A 13,384-nucleotide genomic window follows, 5' to 3' on the forward strand; every position below is an offset into this window, starting at 1 on the left:
TATCTTAGATGAGGTGAACGACGAAAGTGACGAGGTACCCTGTATATGGTTTGTATCATTGTAACCGACGTGATTATGCTGTCATGTCAATCGACGTTATGGATATTATGAATGAGTCCGAACTCTGCAAATCGTTTCTATTGTCTTGAGTTCTGCTATTGTCTCGGATACGAAATTATCCTGGTTTTTCATGTAGAATGAAGACGAAACGAAATAGTTGTAACGTCATCGCAACCTCGTAATTCATATATACTGAGAAACAATGTGCCTGATGTGTCGCGTTTTTTTTTTACAAACGTTTATCATTATCGTTTATGCGCAAACCAGCCAAATTATTCGGGACTATTTTGTTTACAAAAATGTAACCAGAGTAGTGGGATTCTCCTGCGGAGATGTGGATGGTACGTCAAGCATTGCGTTTTGCGTATGAGTTCTTAATAATTCGCAGAATAAAATATATATTTTTTTATATATAATTTTATATATCTAATATATAATAATATATATAAAACGAAATTTTATAAAACACACACACAGACCGATGTCGGGATGTCCACGGCGATTAAACCGGCTGGATCACAAATCGATATACCTAGATACCTCGACACCGATCGAACTATGGGCGTGTTTGTGGATATACGATGTCCGAATCAAAACGTCAGCGGCATATTCAACGAAGTGAGAATTTCGAAATTCTGCAAAAAAGAAAAACATAATTTTTCGCTCTGGAAATCAAATAAAAAAGATTAAACCTGTATATAGGGTACAACTCATCGTATGTATGACTATTCATATGCCTGGCTGATCTTCGGGAGCAACTTGAACGACAGTTTGCAGAGTTTAAACGATAGTGGCTTCAGCATTGTCACGGATTTTGCGATCTTGCTGCCGAACGATAGCGATTACGTTCTCTATGACGTATATAATCACTGTAAAATGCGCGGCGGAGTGCTTAACGTTACATGGCTCGGTAGTTGGCGAGAGAACGAAGGACTTACGATCAAGTTGACCGATTCGAGAATCAACAGACGACGAGATTATCATGGAATGCGAGCCAAGGCGGCCGGAATTGTAAGCTTCATTTAAAAAAAAAAAACATTTTAATTACTACATAGAAGATGTACCATAGGTGCTGCACAGACCAGAGAATGTGAGTTTGATAGATTATCTGGAGGGTGACAGCCTCGAGGTCATGGACAATTGGCCGAAATTCGGACACACTCTTCTCTCGCACGTTGCCAACATGTTTAACTTTACGTAATTGACTATGATACATTTAAATATTTTCGCGTATGTACTGTATATTGATCGTTTTAACCGGGCTTAACGAATGTTTTCGCGTGCAGCATGGACCTCATCGAGATTGATCACTGGGAGAAGAATGACAGTAATGGCCCCTTGATGGGCACCTTGAAGAGGGACGATGCGGATTTGGGTTACTATCCGTCTATCCTAACGATCGAGAGATATGGTTACGCGCGCGTTATTTTTCCACAATGGCCCACGCGGTAAGCAATGAAGAAAACTCACAAAACAAAAGTCCAAATTCGGAACACAATATGATATAAAACGTTTAAAAGACATACTTTTAAAGATATTTTTGCGAGAATTGTCTAAAAGATGTCTTGTGTCCCGATTTTGAATTTGGTATTATTTGGGAATTTGTACATAAATAAATAAAATATAATAAGCAACATAAGATCTCTTGTCCAACTCGCGAATAATTTTTCATTCAGTACCTGTTTCATGTTTCGTACCATACCGGCGACGAAGATGAAACCCTGGATAATACTGAAACCGTTCGCGGCGGACACGTGGTACTCGATCATCTTGATCGTGGTGATTACAATTCTCATCCTCTCCTGCATACTGAAGTTAGAACGTGCCGACGATTACGGCTGCAGCATTTCGGCATTGATCGCCGTTGCCGCATTATGCCAGCAAGGTACTTGCTACTAACGATTATAATGATACGATAGCGAATATATTGTTCTTCTGTTATTGTAATATCGATCAGGTTTTCCTTCTCTCTCTAATCAATCGGCCAGTCGAATCGCCTTAATTCAGATCACAGTCTTCGGCCTGTTGGTATACAATTATTACGGAGCGGCGATAGTGTCAGCCAGATTGAATGAGCCTCTTCAAAAAATGAATGATTCATTGTATTCGTTGGCGCATAGTAAGATGCAGATGGCTGCTGAGAAAAATGTCTTCTTCAATTTTTTGCTGCGAGTAAAAAAGCATTCCAAAATAGTAATTCGATATTTTTAAGCTTAATCGTTTTGACAAGCTTCTACATTTTACTAGAACCCAAGACCGGACGTACAATACTTCAGACCCTTTTGGAACGCTATACCGGAATCGAAGAGATTTATCTCGCTCGAGGAGGGCGTGGAGGGAATAAAGAGAGGAGGTTTTGCTTATCACGCGGATCCGGATGATATTTATCCATCCATCGAACTTGCATTCGACAAACAGATGATATGTCAGTTAACAGAAGTTCACCTGTTGAAGTCTGAGTTGGGCCTGTGGTCTAATCTTAAAAGTCACTTTCACGAAATCTCTAAAATAGCGTGAGTACATCGTTATAATGTGTTGATTACAATTTTTATTTTAAAAAATTAGATCAAGATTATTTAATATAGATTACTGAGGATAAATACTTCGGGATTACGGCGACGAGAAATACGTCGTCGGTCGGCCAGGAAGCCTTATTGCCCAAGTGACGAGATTTTCGTCTCCAGCGTGACCATTTATGAAGCGGCGCCGATCTTATTTCTTTTGCTCTTTGGTATGATAATTTCACTTATCGTATTTGGTATCGAGTATTTTGTCTTCTACACAATGAATTCGAAGCAAACATCGGATATTACACCAGGCATTAAACCAAGCATTAAACCAAGCGTTAAACTAAACGTTAAACCAAGCATTAAACCAAATATTAAATCAGACATTAAACTAGGCATTAAACCAGGTATAAAACAAGGTATTAAACCAAGTATCAAACCAAATATAAAACAAAATATTAAATCAGACGTTAAAACAGACACTAAAATCGACAAGAAAAATAAGATATTACTAAAAGATAAAGTTCCGCCTAAAAATAACATCATTCTAGTGCTCCCAGAAGCGAGTAATCTCTTTCAACAAGTGCTTATGTCTAAGCAGTATCAATAAAGAATATCGAGATAAGCAAAATTTCCAATAATAATGGTCTTTTATGTAAATTGTTTAATAAATTATCATTATACATACATAGTGCGAATAAACGCATTTAAATAAAGTACAAATGTTTTTTTCATAATCCCCCCCCCCCCCTTTAAGTTTCGATACACAATGCGCAAGTAGGTAAAATAAACGTGTTAAATAAAGCGCGTGTGTATTTTTTATCGTTAGTCAAATACTATTGCATCGTGCTCTGCACATATTCATGTGCATATGCCGAAGAAATACCTATAAATAATGTAACTTATAAAAACATTTCATCACCCTATTACGAAGGAAATATAATTATTTTTTTTTCTTAGATTTCTTGTCAACAACGACTGGTGCTGTTCCAGTAAGATCTGACAAACGCTGTTTCAATTTCAATAATATTTCCACTTGTGGCTTCCATACACTTCCATCTTCCTTGGCCTTCAATTCTCGTACAAGATTGCCCTGAAATCACGATATAATGTAGCAAATTGTACATAAAATTATTAAGGAAAACAGGTATCATTTTATGACATCCAATACCTGCTTCGCGATAGCTGATTCTAATGTCGCTACGTCAGTTAGAGTATCCCCATTTTGTTCGGGCACGTGCATCGGTTCGGCTTTCTTATTTTTCGCGGGTGATTTTTTCGCAGGTGCATTTGCATTACTTTTGAGATCAGTTAGCTTCTTTTTTAAATCTAATAAAATTTCTACCTGCGGTTGCCAAACGCTCTTATCGTTTTTAGCTTTCAGTTCTCTTACTAAGTTGCCCTAGGAAATACACAAAATGTGCAAGGAGACGATTCTCGTATTATAAGAAAAGAAAAAAAAAGATATACTAACTTGCTTTGTGATAGCGGCTTCTAATAATGCGATACTTTCGTTGGAACTTTTGTTCGTTCCATCGCCATTAGTCTCTTGCTGTCCAGCATATTTCTTGCGTAACATTTCTACCTTTTGATCTTCGATCTTAGTGAACAGCGGATTGGGCTTGCCGATTTTGTGCCAAGTAGGTAACATGTTTGTTATTGTTTCGGGGATATAGCCATAACTTTTGTTACTCAAACCTAGTTGAGATCTCAATTGTTTGGCTGTACTAGGCATAAAGGGAGCCAGAAGAGCAGAAAGAAGGCAGGCTAAATTACAGCAAATTGCAACAACAGTTCCAGCTTTTTTCCTGTTAATTTTGAATAAAGATATTACTTGGATAAGTACTAATAATAGAGGACCAACCGGTAAGAAAGCAATTAAAATAAATAAAACTGATTATACTTGTCGTCGTTATTTCCCTTGATTTTCATCCATGGTTGTTGGAATTGCATATATTGATTGCCGTGCTTCGAAATCGCCAATATGCGTTTTAAGCCATCTTTCAATTTGCCTTGCTCCATAGCGTTTATATAAGCCGACAGTTCACGTTGTGCCAATGCTAATACAGTCCAATCGGCCTCTTCCGGCTCTATCGGTGGTATATTAGAGTCGAAGAATTTTTCAGAGAATGCTAGAGCTCTATCCATAATAAGTTTTGAGACTGTTAATAATAGGACATTAATTATTGATGACTTACAAAGAAATATAGTAATTACAAACCTGTTGACAAAATTTCCAAGATTATTTAGTAATTCGCTATTATTTTTCGTGGCTAAATCCACCCAATTAAAATTGGAATCTTGAGTTTCGGGTCTAATGTAAGCTAAATAAAATCGCCATACATCAGCTGGAATTCCGGTATCTCTGGCATCGGTTCCGAACACTCCGATACCTCTAGACTTGGAGAATTTCTTATCCTCATAATTTAAATATTCTAAAATAGAATATTATATTGATAGGAAAATTGATGAACAAATATGTGTAAAGAAATTAAATAAAAAGAGAGAATTCACAAGATTCAAAAAGAAAAATAGATTAAAATAAAGATACAAAAACATAAAATTACAAAATAAAAAAATGCGTTCGAGAGATGTGCATTCTTTGAAAATATCATACCAGTTGCCAGTATACATTTCATCAATGTATAATTTTGATTAGCCGCTAATAAACAAGCGGGAAACATTATCGTGTGGAATGGAATGTTATCCTTTGCCATAAATTGGTACAAATTGATTTTTGTATCTTGAGGAGGTTGCCACCATTGTTTATATTCTTTGGTATACCTCTTTGTAATACTGATATATCCGAAAGGAGCGTCAAACCAGACGTAAAACACCTTATTTTCGAAACCCTTTACCGGAACAGGTATTCCCCACTTCAAATCTCTGGTTATGCAACGAGGCTGCAGACCATCGCGTAACCACGCTTTTGAAACCACTCTCGCGACGTTGGACCATCCTTTATCACGTGTAGTAGAATATTCCTTCAGTTTCTCTTCTAACTGCAACACAGAGTTGTATTTTCGTATATAATTCCGTATTTCGCTGGAAACATATCGACGGAGTATCACGATATAAATTTCACCTTGGGTAAATCCAGGAAGAACTGTACTGAGTTTTTCACGACAGGTTTAGTGTTACAGATCTTACATCGAGGGTTTATTAACTCGACTGCATTGACGAGATGACCACAACCATCGCATTGGTCACCGCGCGCGTCTTCGTACTTACATCCAGGACACGTGCCTTCCACAAATCTATCGGCGAGAAACCGATCACAGGATTCGCAATGTAGTTGTTCCACAGTCTCGGTCAACACGTAGCCTTGCGATTTAATTTTTAGGAAAAACGCTTGAACGATTCTGAAAAGAATTATCACGAAAATGAATGTAATTAATGTAAATAAGATAAAGAAACGAAAGAAATAAAAGAATAAAAATAGAGGTTACAATCTTACTCTGTCTGCTCGGGTGTACTAGTGCGGCCGAAATAATCGAATCCGATGCCAAACCAGCGGTAAACATCGTTGTGTATATCAAAGAATTTATCACAAATAGCTTGAGGAGTCGTTTTTTCTTGCAGAGCTTTTGCTTCAGTCGCGGTGCCATACTCGTCGGTTCCACTTAAAATTAAATTTTAAAATTTTATTTGAATTGTGGAACATTAATTTTCTTGTATGTTGCCAAAAAGAAATAATTACCATATGTAAAGAGTATTGTAATTTCTTTGCCTGCAATACCTGCGCAAGTTAAAAAATTTCGTTATCATATTGTTAAGTTAAAAGTATTTGTATTAGTATTTTTTAAGTGTATAAACCTTGCAAAGATATCGGCTGAAAGAACGCAGCCGATAATATTTCCTAGATGCGGGACATTATTAACATAAGGAAGAGCTGATGTTATCAACATATTTCGTTCATCCTTTTTAGGCAGTCTAAAAGAAAAAAATATGTAACTAGCTTAATAAATTTCTATAAATTATATAAATTTGTTAGATTCATCCAACTTACATAGGATATGAACTTTCCTTGACTTCTGGATATTGTTCAGTGGCCCAACTCTTTGCCACATTACAAAGTTCTTTTTGATTAACGATATCCATCTCTTTTTCTTTTGTTGGGCTAATCTAAAATAAATCATTTAGGTTTACATATATGAGAGGTCCACTGTTATTTGCGGAATGGTCCATTAAAAATATTTAATTTAAAATACTTACATCACTAGATACTGATTCATGAACTTGAGGATTTGAGACTGTATTGATAGGGAACCAAGAAACAGCTTCAATACTTGCAATAGCCTTTGGACCTCTCTCTAATTTGAACATTTCAATAGATTCCTGCATTCAGAATATATCAATTACATATGTCAAATCAATGTTTATAAAATAGATATTACAACACGACTTTACCTTAATTGATTGTTGGATAATTGGCTGCTTTTGAATATTAGCTAACCAACTATTGACACTTGATAAGTCTTTGGCAATATCATTTGCGATATCTGTAATCAATATAGTGCTCCAAAGACTTACCCAAATAGAAATATCTGCTGGTGATAAGTTACTACATTTCTAAAAAAAAAGTGGTATAAACAATGGACATTTGAGTAATAAAACATTCAAGTAATAAAATGTTTTCATTATTTACCTCAATTAAGTACTGTTTGTCTTTCAGTTCACTATTGAGATCTTTTAGTAAAGACCATAAGTTGGATTTCTGTTTTATTAGAGCTTTAGAAGTTTTAGCACTCGCGTGACTTAATATGGCTGGCTGCAAAGAATGACAGCTTTAATATTAAGAATCTTTGATTGTGTTTAACAAACAAAGCAGCTCAGTGAACGCTCATTGATTCTTTAATATGATTGATTCTTACTTTTAGAATTGTAAAAAAAAATCACTTACTGAGCTGCTTTGTCAGCTGAATGCAACCAGTTTTGAATATTCCTAGAATCAATAATAGCTTTCTGTCCAATTCAGGGTACTTTCCAGCAAGAGACACAAATGATACACAATGAATTATTACATCCTTATTGTTTGTCAATGTTAAATAAAGATGGAATGATTCACTGTGTTACACTGTGTCATTCTCTTGCTGGATAAGCATTCTCAATGATATAACAATAAAAAAATAACACAAAGACCATTAGAAACAAAAGCTAAAGTTATAGTTGATATATAGATTCAATGCTAAATCAAAATAATACTTGTAATTGAGAAATTTCCCATTCCAACCATCTGTCGTTGAGAACCTCTAATTCTTTAGGTACAGATAACAGGAAGCGCAATGCTGACGAGACACTGAACAGAGATAATCCTGTAGGTGTAGCCAGTGTCGGCAAACGGCCCAGGGTAGCATCTACATATAATATATAAGTCATAATCACATGCATTAACTGCCTCATAGAAGACAAATTGATCAAGTCAAGAAATAGAGAAAATTGATGAAGATATGAACAATCAGTGTTCTAATGAATTAGGAAATTGACAAAAAGTGAAGCTAATCGGTTTGACTATTAAGACATGATAATATTCCGCAAGACAAGGTCGTGTATATGTATAATCTTAAGAATATTACATTAAGAATTTACATAGACACGGAGAGAAACAGGAAGAGGTTAATGGACTCACCACTAGGCTTTAGAATCCTAACGGAGACGGTTTCCTGCGCTAATTTAGTTGCAATAATCAACTTCAGCGCGTTCGGGTTACCCTCATTCGTAGAAACGATCATTGTCGCCAAATAAATTAATAAATACGTCAATAAATAGGGAAATATGTTAGTCCACAACCATGGGAGACATGTGAGCGACGCGAGGATTGCGTCAGATAACAGATTTCGTCTCTCCCTCTAGTCCATGTTCCAGTTAGTCTAATAGCGTTTTTCACTGGCAGAACTGGTGTGCGCTCGGTACACTTTAAAGCCGTTGTACACAAATCGACGTAAAGATGTATGTTTAATAAAAACACAGAAACGAATTAAACCGCGAAATCCTCAATATATTTTATTGTGGTATTTGATAAAATATACATTGGGTATTTTATTAATCGAGATATCTCACTTTAACATTCAGATTAGGTTAGTGTACAGCTTTAATGAACACTGAGCGCGCACCAGTTCTGCAAGTTCTGCCAGTGAAAAACGTTATAAGTCTCTTATTGGACACGATATTTCCACAGGTATGTAGGTAGACACTTTAAAATTATCAAGTTGCTAGATATCAATGTTGGAGGCTCCAACTTGGAGCTAGAGGAAGAAGAGTAGATTTTTATCAATAAGAATAAACATGAATTATAGGAATATTTATGTATCTTAGCATCTTTGTCCTCATTATAAGTATATTTGCTTTAATTATAAAATAATTAGGTAAGTTAAAAAAATTCAAGGTATATTGTAGAATATTTGAACAATATAAGAAATATTAATATATTTTTTAATGTTTTTACACAAGGTCATAAGAGGTAACTTGGATTTGTGTAGTAAAATTTTTATCTTCTCAAATGCAACCTTATTTTTAAACTATAATTACATTTCATATCTTTATTATCTTAATCTAATTTTACTTTTACAGTAAAGTCACTTAAATTAGCAGTGAAAGAAAAAAAAGTGGTTGGTTTGTAGTGAGTAGAATTTAAAGAGCCTATAACTCTTAACGACTGTAAAAGGTGTAATCAGACTAGAGATTGAGATTACATTGGAATTTAACCAATCAAAAGAAAGAAAATCAATCTCAAGTTTAGTGAACTTTGCTTTTGTTAAATTCCATTCTCAATCTTAATCTCTAGTCTGATCATGCTTTTACAGTCATTAAAGCCCGTTTTCACAATATATGGTTACCTATAGATTAAAGGTTACCAACAGGTTCATCAGTGAAATTCATTCATGAATTTCTTGGTTACCTTTAATCTTTAAGTAACCATATATTGTGAAATCGGGCCTAAGACTTACAAAATAAGCCCTTAAATCTCGATCCTCATGCGTAACTTAGGTTTACAAATGAAAATCTTACTTGATATTTTTTGTATCAGTAAGTAGACAATTATTTTTGTCTAATTATTTACAATCATCTTGTTAGACAAGTTAACACTTTGACTGCCGTCGTAGTAATAATCTGCCCTCTGTGATGTTTGATTTTTCAGTGGTGTTCTAAAATTTTTTCATAATAGTCACGCCTGACAGAATTTAAAACTAATGTAAAAAATAAAAGCCATCTCATATAAAATTTATGTAGCTTGACTATAATAAAAATATTCATACTAGCTTCATGACACAACCTCAATACGATATCATTGAATATACAATAATCATTCTTAAAAATTTTATCATAATGAAATCTATTGTGACGTACACAGAACAAACTTTACTAGGAAGGCAATGTGTATTAATCGTGTGGTGAAATTATAAAAATACACAACAAGAAAGTTATCTCTCTGCATTTAAAAGAATAAATAAATTCTATTATTCTGTAACTATTGAGGATGAGTCCAACACTTGTCTGATATTAACTGTATTACGTGTCCTTTCTAGACTTAAGAATCGTTACAATTTCTTCCAATAAGTTATTTGTCTTCTCTCTCTGCTCCTTAGCCTTCTCCCTTTGTTCTTCTGTGCGTGTATTTGCTTCTTTCTGTATATCCCGCATCTCCATACATATCTGCAAGACTCCGCTTGGCACGTAATTAGAATTTTTATTTTTATTGTCCAAAGAAGTGATTAAATTCTTCAATAAACGCTGACAGCTCTGTAGATTCTCAATTATCTTCACGTTCTGAGCCTCCAACCTGGCATTATGCTGAAGAGTCTTCATATGAAATGTCTCGCTAGACGAATTATTTTTTTGAGTAATAGGTGAAAGTCTTAAAAAAATATTTATGAATCAACTTTAAAGTACTTAATTAAATAATTTGATAATTTTGGTTAGTTATAACTTACTCCTTTGGATCCTTTGCATCATCTTCATCATTCATTTTCGTGTCATATATATCATTGGAAAATATCTCAACCAGATCACTGTAAGCATATTTAACATACATTTGACATATGAGGCATGGATGGCTCTAAGCTCGGTTTACAGATTGGCAATCTGTGGATCCAGATTCAATCGCATATTTCACATACACAGAAAATTTAAAAAAGCTTACTGCTCCAACTATGTGATTAAAAGTTAGATGGCTTACAGTTGTTGTGAATTGTACGAAGAGCTTAAAGGATTTGGAATTTACAAGATATGTCTAAGATATCCAGGAATTTTTCTACATACTTTTGTAGAATGTTAGATGAAAAAAAGAGAATGATTAAGGTGTAAATAAGAGAAGTTATAGATAGACTGAATAGTTCTTAAGGGTCACAACTTTATTAAAAAAAAAAAAAAATTTAACATGTGATTCAATGATTAAGGCGATGCTAAAGCCTCCTGTTTTATCCACTGTATTTCCATTCGGTGAAAAATCTCGGAATTGGATTTACGGATTGCAAAAGTATTATTATATAAATTAAAGTACGCACAAATAGGACCTCAGCTGTACTGGATTTCATGAGAAAATCGAAAAAAAGTTAAAAAAATTCACTTACTTTTGGCTCGTACAGCTGTCACCCCAGATACATATTTGCTTGATACAAGAGTTTTAGAGTCCATATCTTGAAAATAAGCGTGCAGCTGAGGTCACATTATTGGAACGAACGATACCGAGTTTGTAGAATTACGATTGAAAGTCTAGAAAAAAAGTATCGTCACCGAATGGAAAATACATGTGTACAGGTGCTTTGCGAAGACTAGGATTGTCAACAGAGCCGAAATTCCGTGTAGCAGTAGTTGCGCGGTTTGCGATAGATGGTGCTGGCATATGTTAGATAAGAACAGATGTATACGTTTGAGTAAGACAGAATAATATATATATATTACATAATATAATATAAAGACTGAATCAAAGATGTCACCATTATTATCGAATTTGGAATTAGAAAAGTCTGTACTATCGACCTCGATCGAGTTCAGTGATCGGTTTAGCATCCCCTTAAGGCCCAGTTTCACAACTGATGGTTAACTCTTAACCGAGGTTCAACTTATTCATTATCTTTTTTCAATTATAGAATTGGAATAAGTTATTGAGAAATAAGTTGAACCTCGGTTAAGAGTTAACTGTGAGTTGTAAAACTGAGTCAACTTGTAAAAATTTTGAGTGCGAGCGTGGCTCAGGTAGTGCACGAGACTACTATGCCAGAGATCCCAGATTCAATCCCAGGCAGGACCGAAAAATATTTTCGAACGCTCGTAGCTCCTCTCGGAAGGCAATGGCAAACCACCGAGTATCCTTGCCAAGAGCACTTGTCTAATAAATTGTTGTTTGGAATTGACATTAAACTGTATGTCTCATATGACTGTGTACACCACAGGCATATGAGAGAAGTCACCACGCTCAGCCACGACCAATAGGAATGAGGATGAAGTAAAAATTCTCTAGAAAAACAAACTTACTCTTCATAACTGCAGATATATTTTCCTCTTCCACTCCTTCTGTTGTGTGTTATCATGTTCTTATAAGCACGTTTGAGTGTTTTGTATCTATTTTCCACTTGCAAGGGTGATACGCTGAAGCCATTCTCCGCCAAATTATAGGATATTTCCTGATATGCCCTCTTCATATTTTTTAACTTTCGATGCTTTACTAATTCCTTTTTCAATTTGTACTCTTTCAAGAAGATCTTCGTCGAGGCGTCGCACCAAGGGAAAATAGCATTTCCATTTTTACTTGTTGTTGGAGTACTATTAAACTTATCATCCTTGGACTCCTTGTTCTCTGATTCAACCATGATCTTATCACCCTCGGTATCATTCTCATTTGTTTCAAATGGGACAACATCGATATATATATCTTTGCCATTGACATTGAAACACATCTGTTCAGCTTTGTCGTCGATCTCTGATATATGCAGTTGAAAAACCACATTTTCCTCTATCAACATCAATGTTATTAATATTTATAGATATATTTACATTAACTTATTGTTAATGGATATTATATGGTAAAGTATTGTAATGTGAACAATGCACACGCCAATAGAATATACCATATAGATACATACATATATAAAATATAATTGTGGTCTATTTACCATTACCTTCGCAGGTGATCGTGACAAACCCATTGCTGTCTATGATCACCTTGCCATCCTCGTCGCGATTAAACCAGCCTTGCATATTCGCCGCCAGGATGACGCCTTGAAGTCACTGACTGTATAATCCTGAGACTCGTCCGGTTCACCGCGGTTGGTAGTCGCACGCTTTTCTTCACATCAATCCCAACCAAATCGGTAAAAGCCCTTCCTCGCCGCGTGATGCAGTATCTTATTTTCGCGCTTTATTCCGTTACACCTTTTGCACCTCTGATATGCTCTGATATTTTGGCTGCAGAAAGTGTAAGAAGGTGCAGCGGTTGCAAATATACGCAGTTGATAGTCGTCGTAGAGTCCACACCACGTCCAACGGGAAGCACAACAACGTACATGTAGCCCGCAACGAGGAAATGGTGGAAGAGAAGTGCGGTGAGGTGCGGAGCAAGAAGAACAAAGCTTTCAATAGTTTCGAGAACTTCCGATTGCGAAGCTTCTTTAGTGTTTCTACCTCGTTCCGCTAGGTGCCGACACCAAGGAAATGGTGGCGCCATCAAGTTATCGACCAAGCACCAGTCTCGGGGTATGATTAGAGTCCTATATATAGAGAGAAGCGACATTGGTCGCGTTCAGCAGACTCAACTGTTGTGGAGCAGATCCGTGAGCGCTCGCTGCTATTGGTGTATTCTTCTAGATCATCCAATAGCA

General features: G+C 35.6%; 3 protein-coding genes across 5 annotated transcripts; 1 reads left to right on the plus strand and 2 right to left on the minus strand.

Annotated features, from left to right (window-relative positions):
- Positions 1-392: 392 nt before the first annotated feature.
- On the plus strand, positions 393-3,189 carry LOC108762552 (uncharacterized). The gene is made up of 9 exons (XM_018509591.1): positions 393-401; positions 538-678; positions 763-1,071; positions 1,130-1,257; positions 1,347-1,508; positions 1,737-1,945; positions 2,018-2,232; positions 2,308-2,573; positions 2,646-3,189. The coding sequence occupies exons 1-9, from the start codon at positions 393-395 to the stop codon at positions 3,175-3,177; spliced, it is 1,971 nt and encodes a 656-aa protein (XP_018365093.1). The 3' UTR covers positions 3,178-3,189.
- A 29-nt stretch (positions 3,190-3,218) lies between these two features.
- On the minus strand, positions 3,219-8,460 carry MetRS (methionyl-tRNA synthetase 1). Of its 3 annotated transcripts, XM_018509631.1 has the most exons (16): positions 8,197-8,460; positions 7,773-7,924; positions 7,216-7,338; positions 6,978-7,139; positions 6,783-6,905; positions 6,577-6,692; positions 6,384-6,500; positions 6,268-6,306; positions 6,025-6,189; positions 5,653-5,929; positions 5,185-5,569; positions 4,789-5,002; positions 4,471-4,707; positions 4,042-4,375; positions 3,739-3,969; positions 3,219-3,660 (listed from the first exon to the last, which is right to left on the minus strand). In XM_018509631.1, the coding sequence occupies exons 1-16, from the start codon at positions 8,297-8,299 to the stop codon at positions 3,511-3,513; spliced, it is 2,928 nt and encodes a 975-aa protein (XP_018365133.1). In that variant the 5' UTR covers positions 8,300-8,460; the 3' UTR covers positions 3,219-3,510. The 3 variants fall into 3 exon arrangements, with proteins under 3 accessions (XP_018365133.1, XP_018365134.1, XP_018365135.1); XM_018509632.1 differs by lacking the exon at positions 8,197-8,460 and having other exon boundaries at positions 7,801-7,844; XM_018509633.1 differs by lacking the exons at positions 7,216-7,338; positions 8,197-8,460 and having other exon boundaries at positions 6,978-7,069; positions 7,773-7,877.
- Positions 8,461-9,762: 1,302 nt separating this feature from the next.
- On the minus strand, positions 9,763-13,208 carry LOC108762558 (uncharacterized). The gene is made up of 4 exons (XM_018509599.1): positions 12,680-13,208; positions 12,042-12,519; positions 10,499-10,576; positions 9,763-10,422 (listed from the first exon to the last, which is right to left on the minus strand). The coding sequence occupies exons 1-4, from the start codon at positions 12,762-12,764 to the stop codon at positions 10,077-10,079; spliced, it is 987 nt and encodes a 328-aa protein (XP_018365101.1). The 5' UTR covers positions 12,765-13,208; the 3' UTR covers positions 9,763-10,076.
- Positions 13,209-13,384: the final 176 nt, after the last annotated feature.

This window comes from Trachymyrmex cornetzi, unplaced genomic scaffold (assembly GCF_001594075.2).
Source record: "Trachymyrmex cornetzi isolate Tcor2-1 unplaced genomic scaffold, Tcor1.1 scaffold309, whole genome shotgun sequence".
Classification (NCBI taxonomy): domain Eukaryota; kingdom Metazoa; phylum Arthropoda; class Insecta; order Hymenoptera; family Formicidae; genus Trachymyrmex; species Trachymyrmex cornetzi.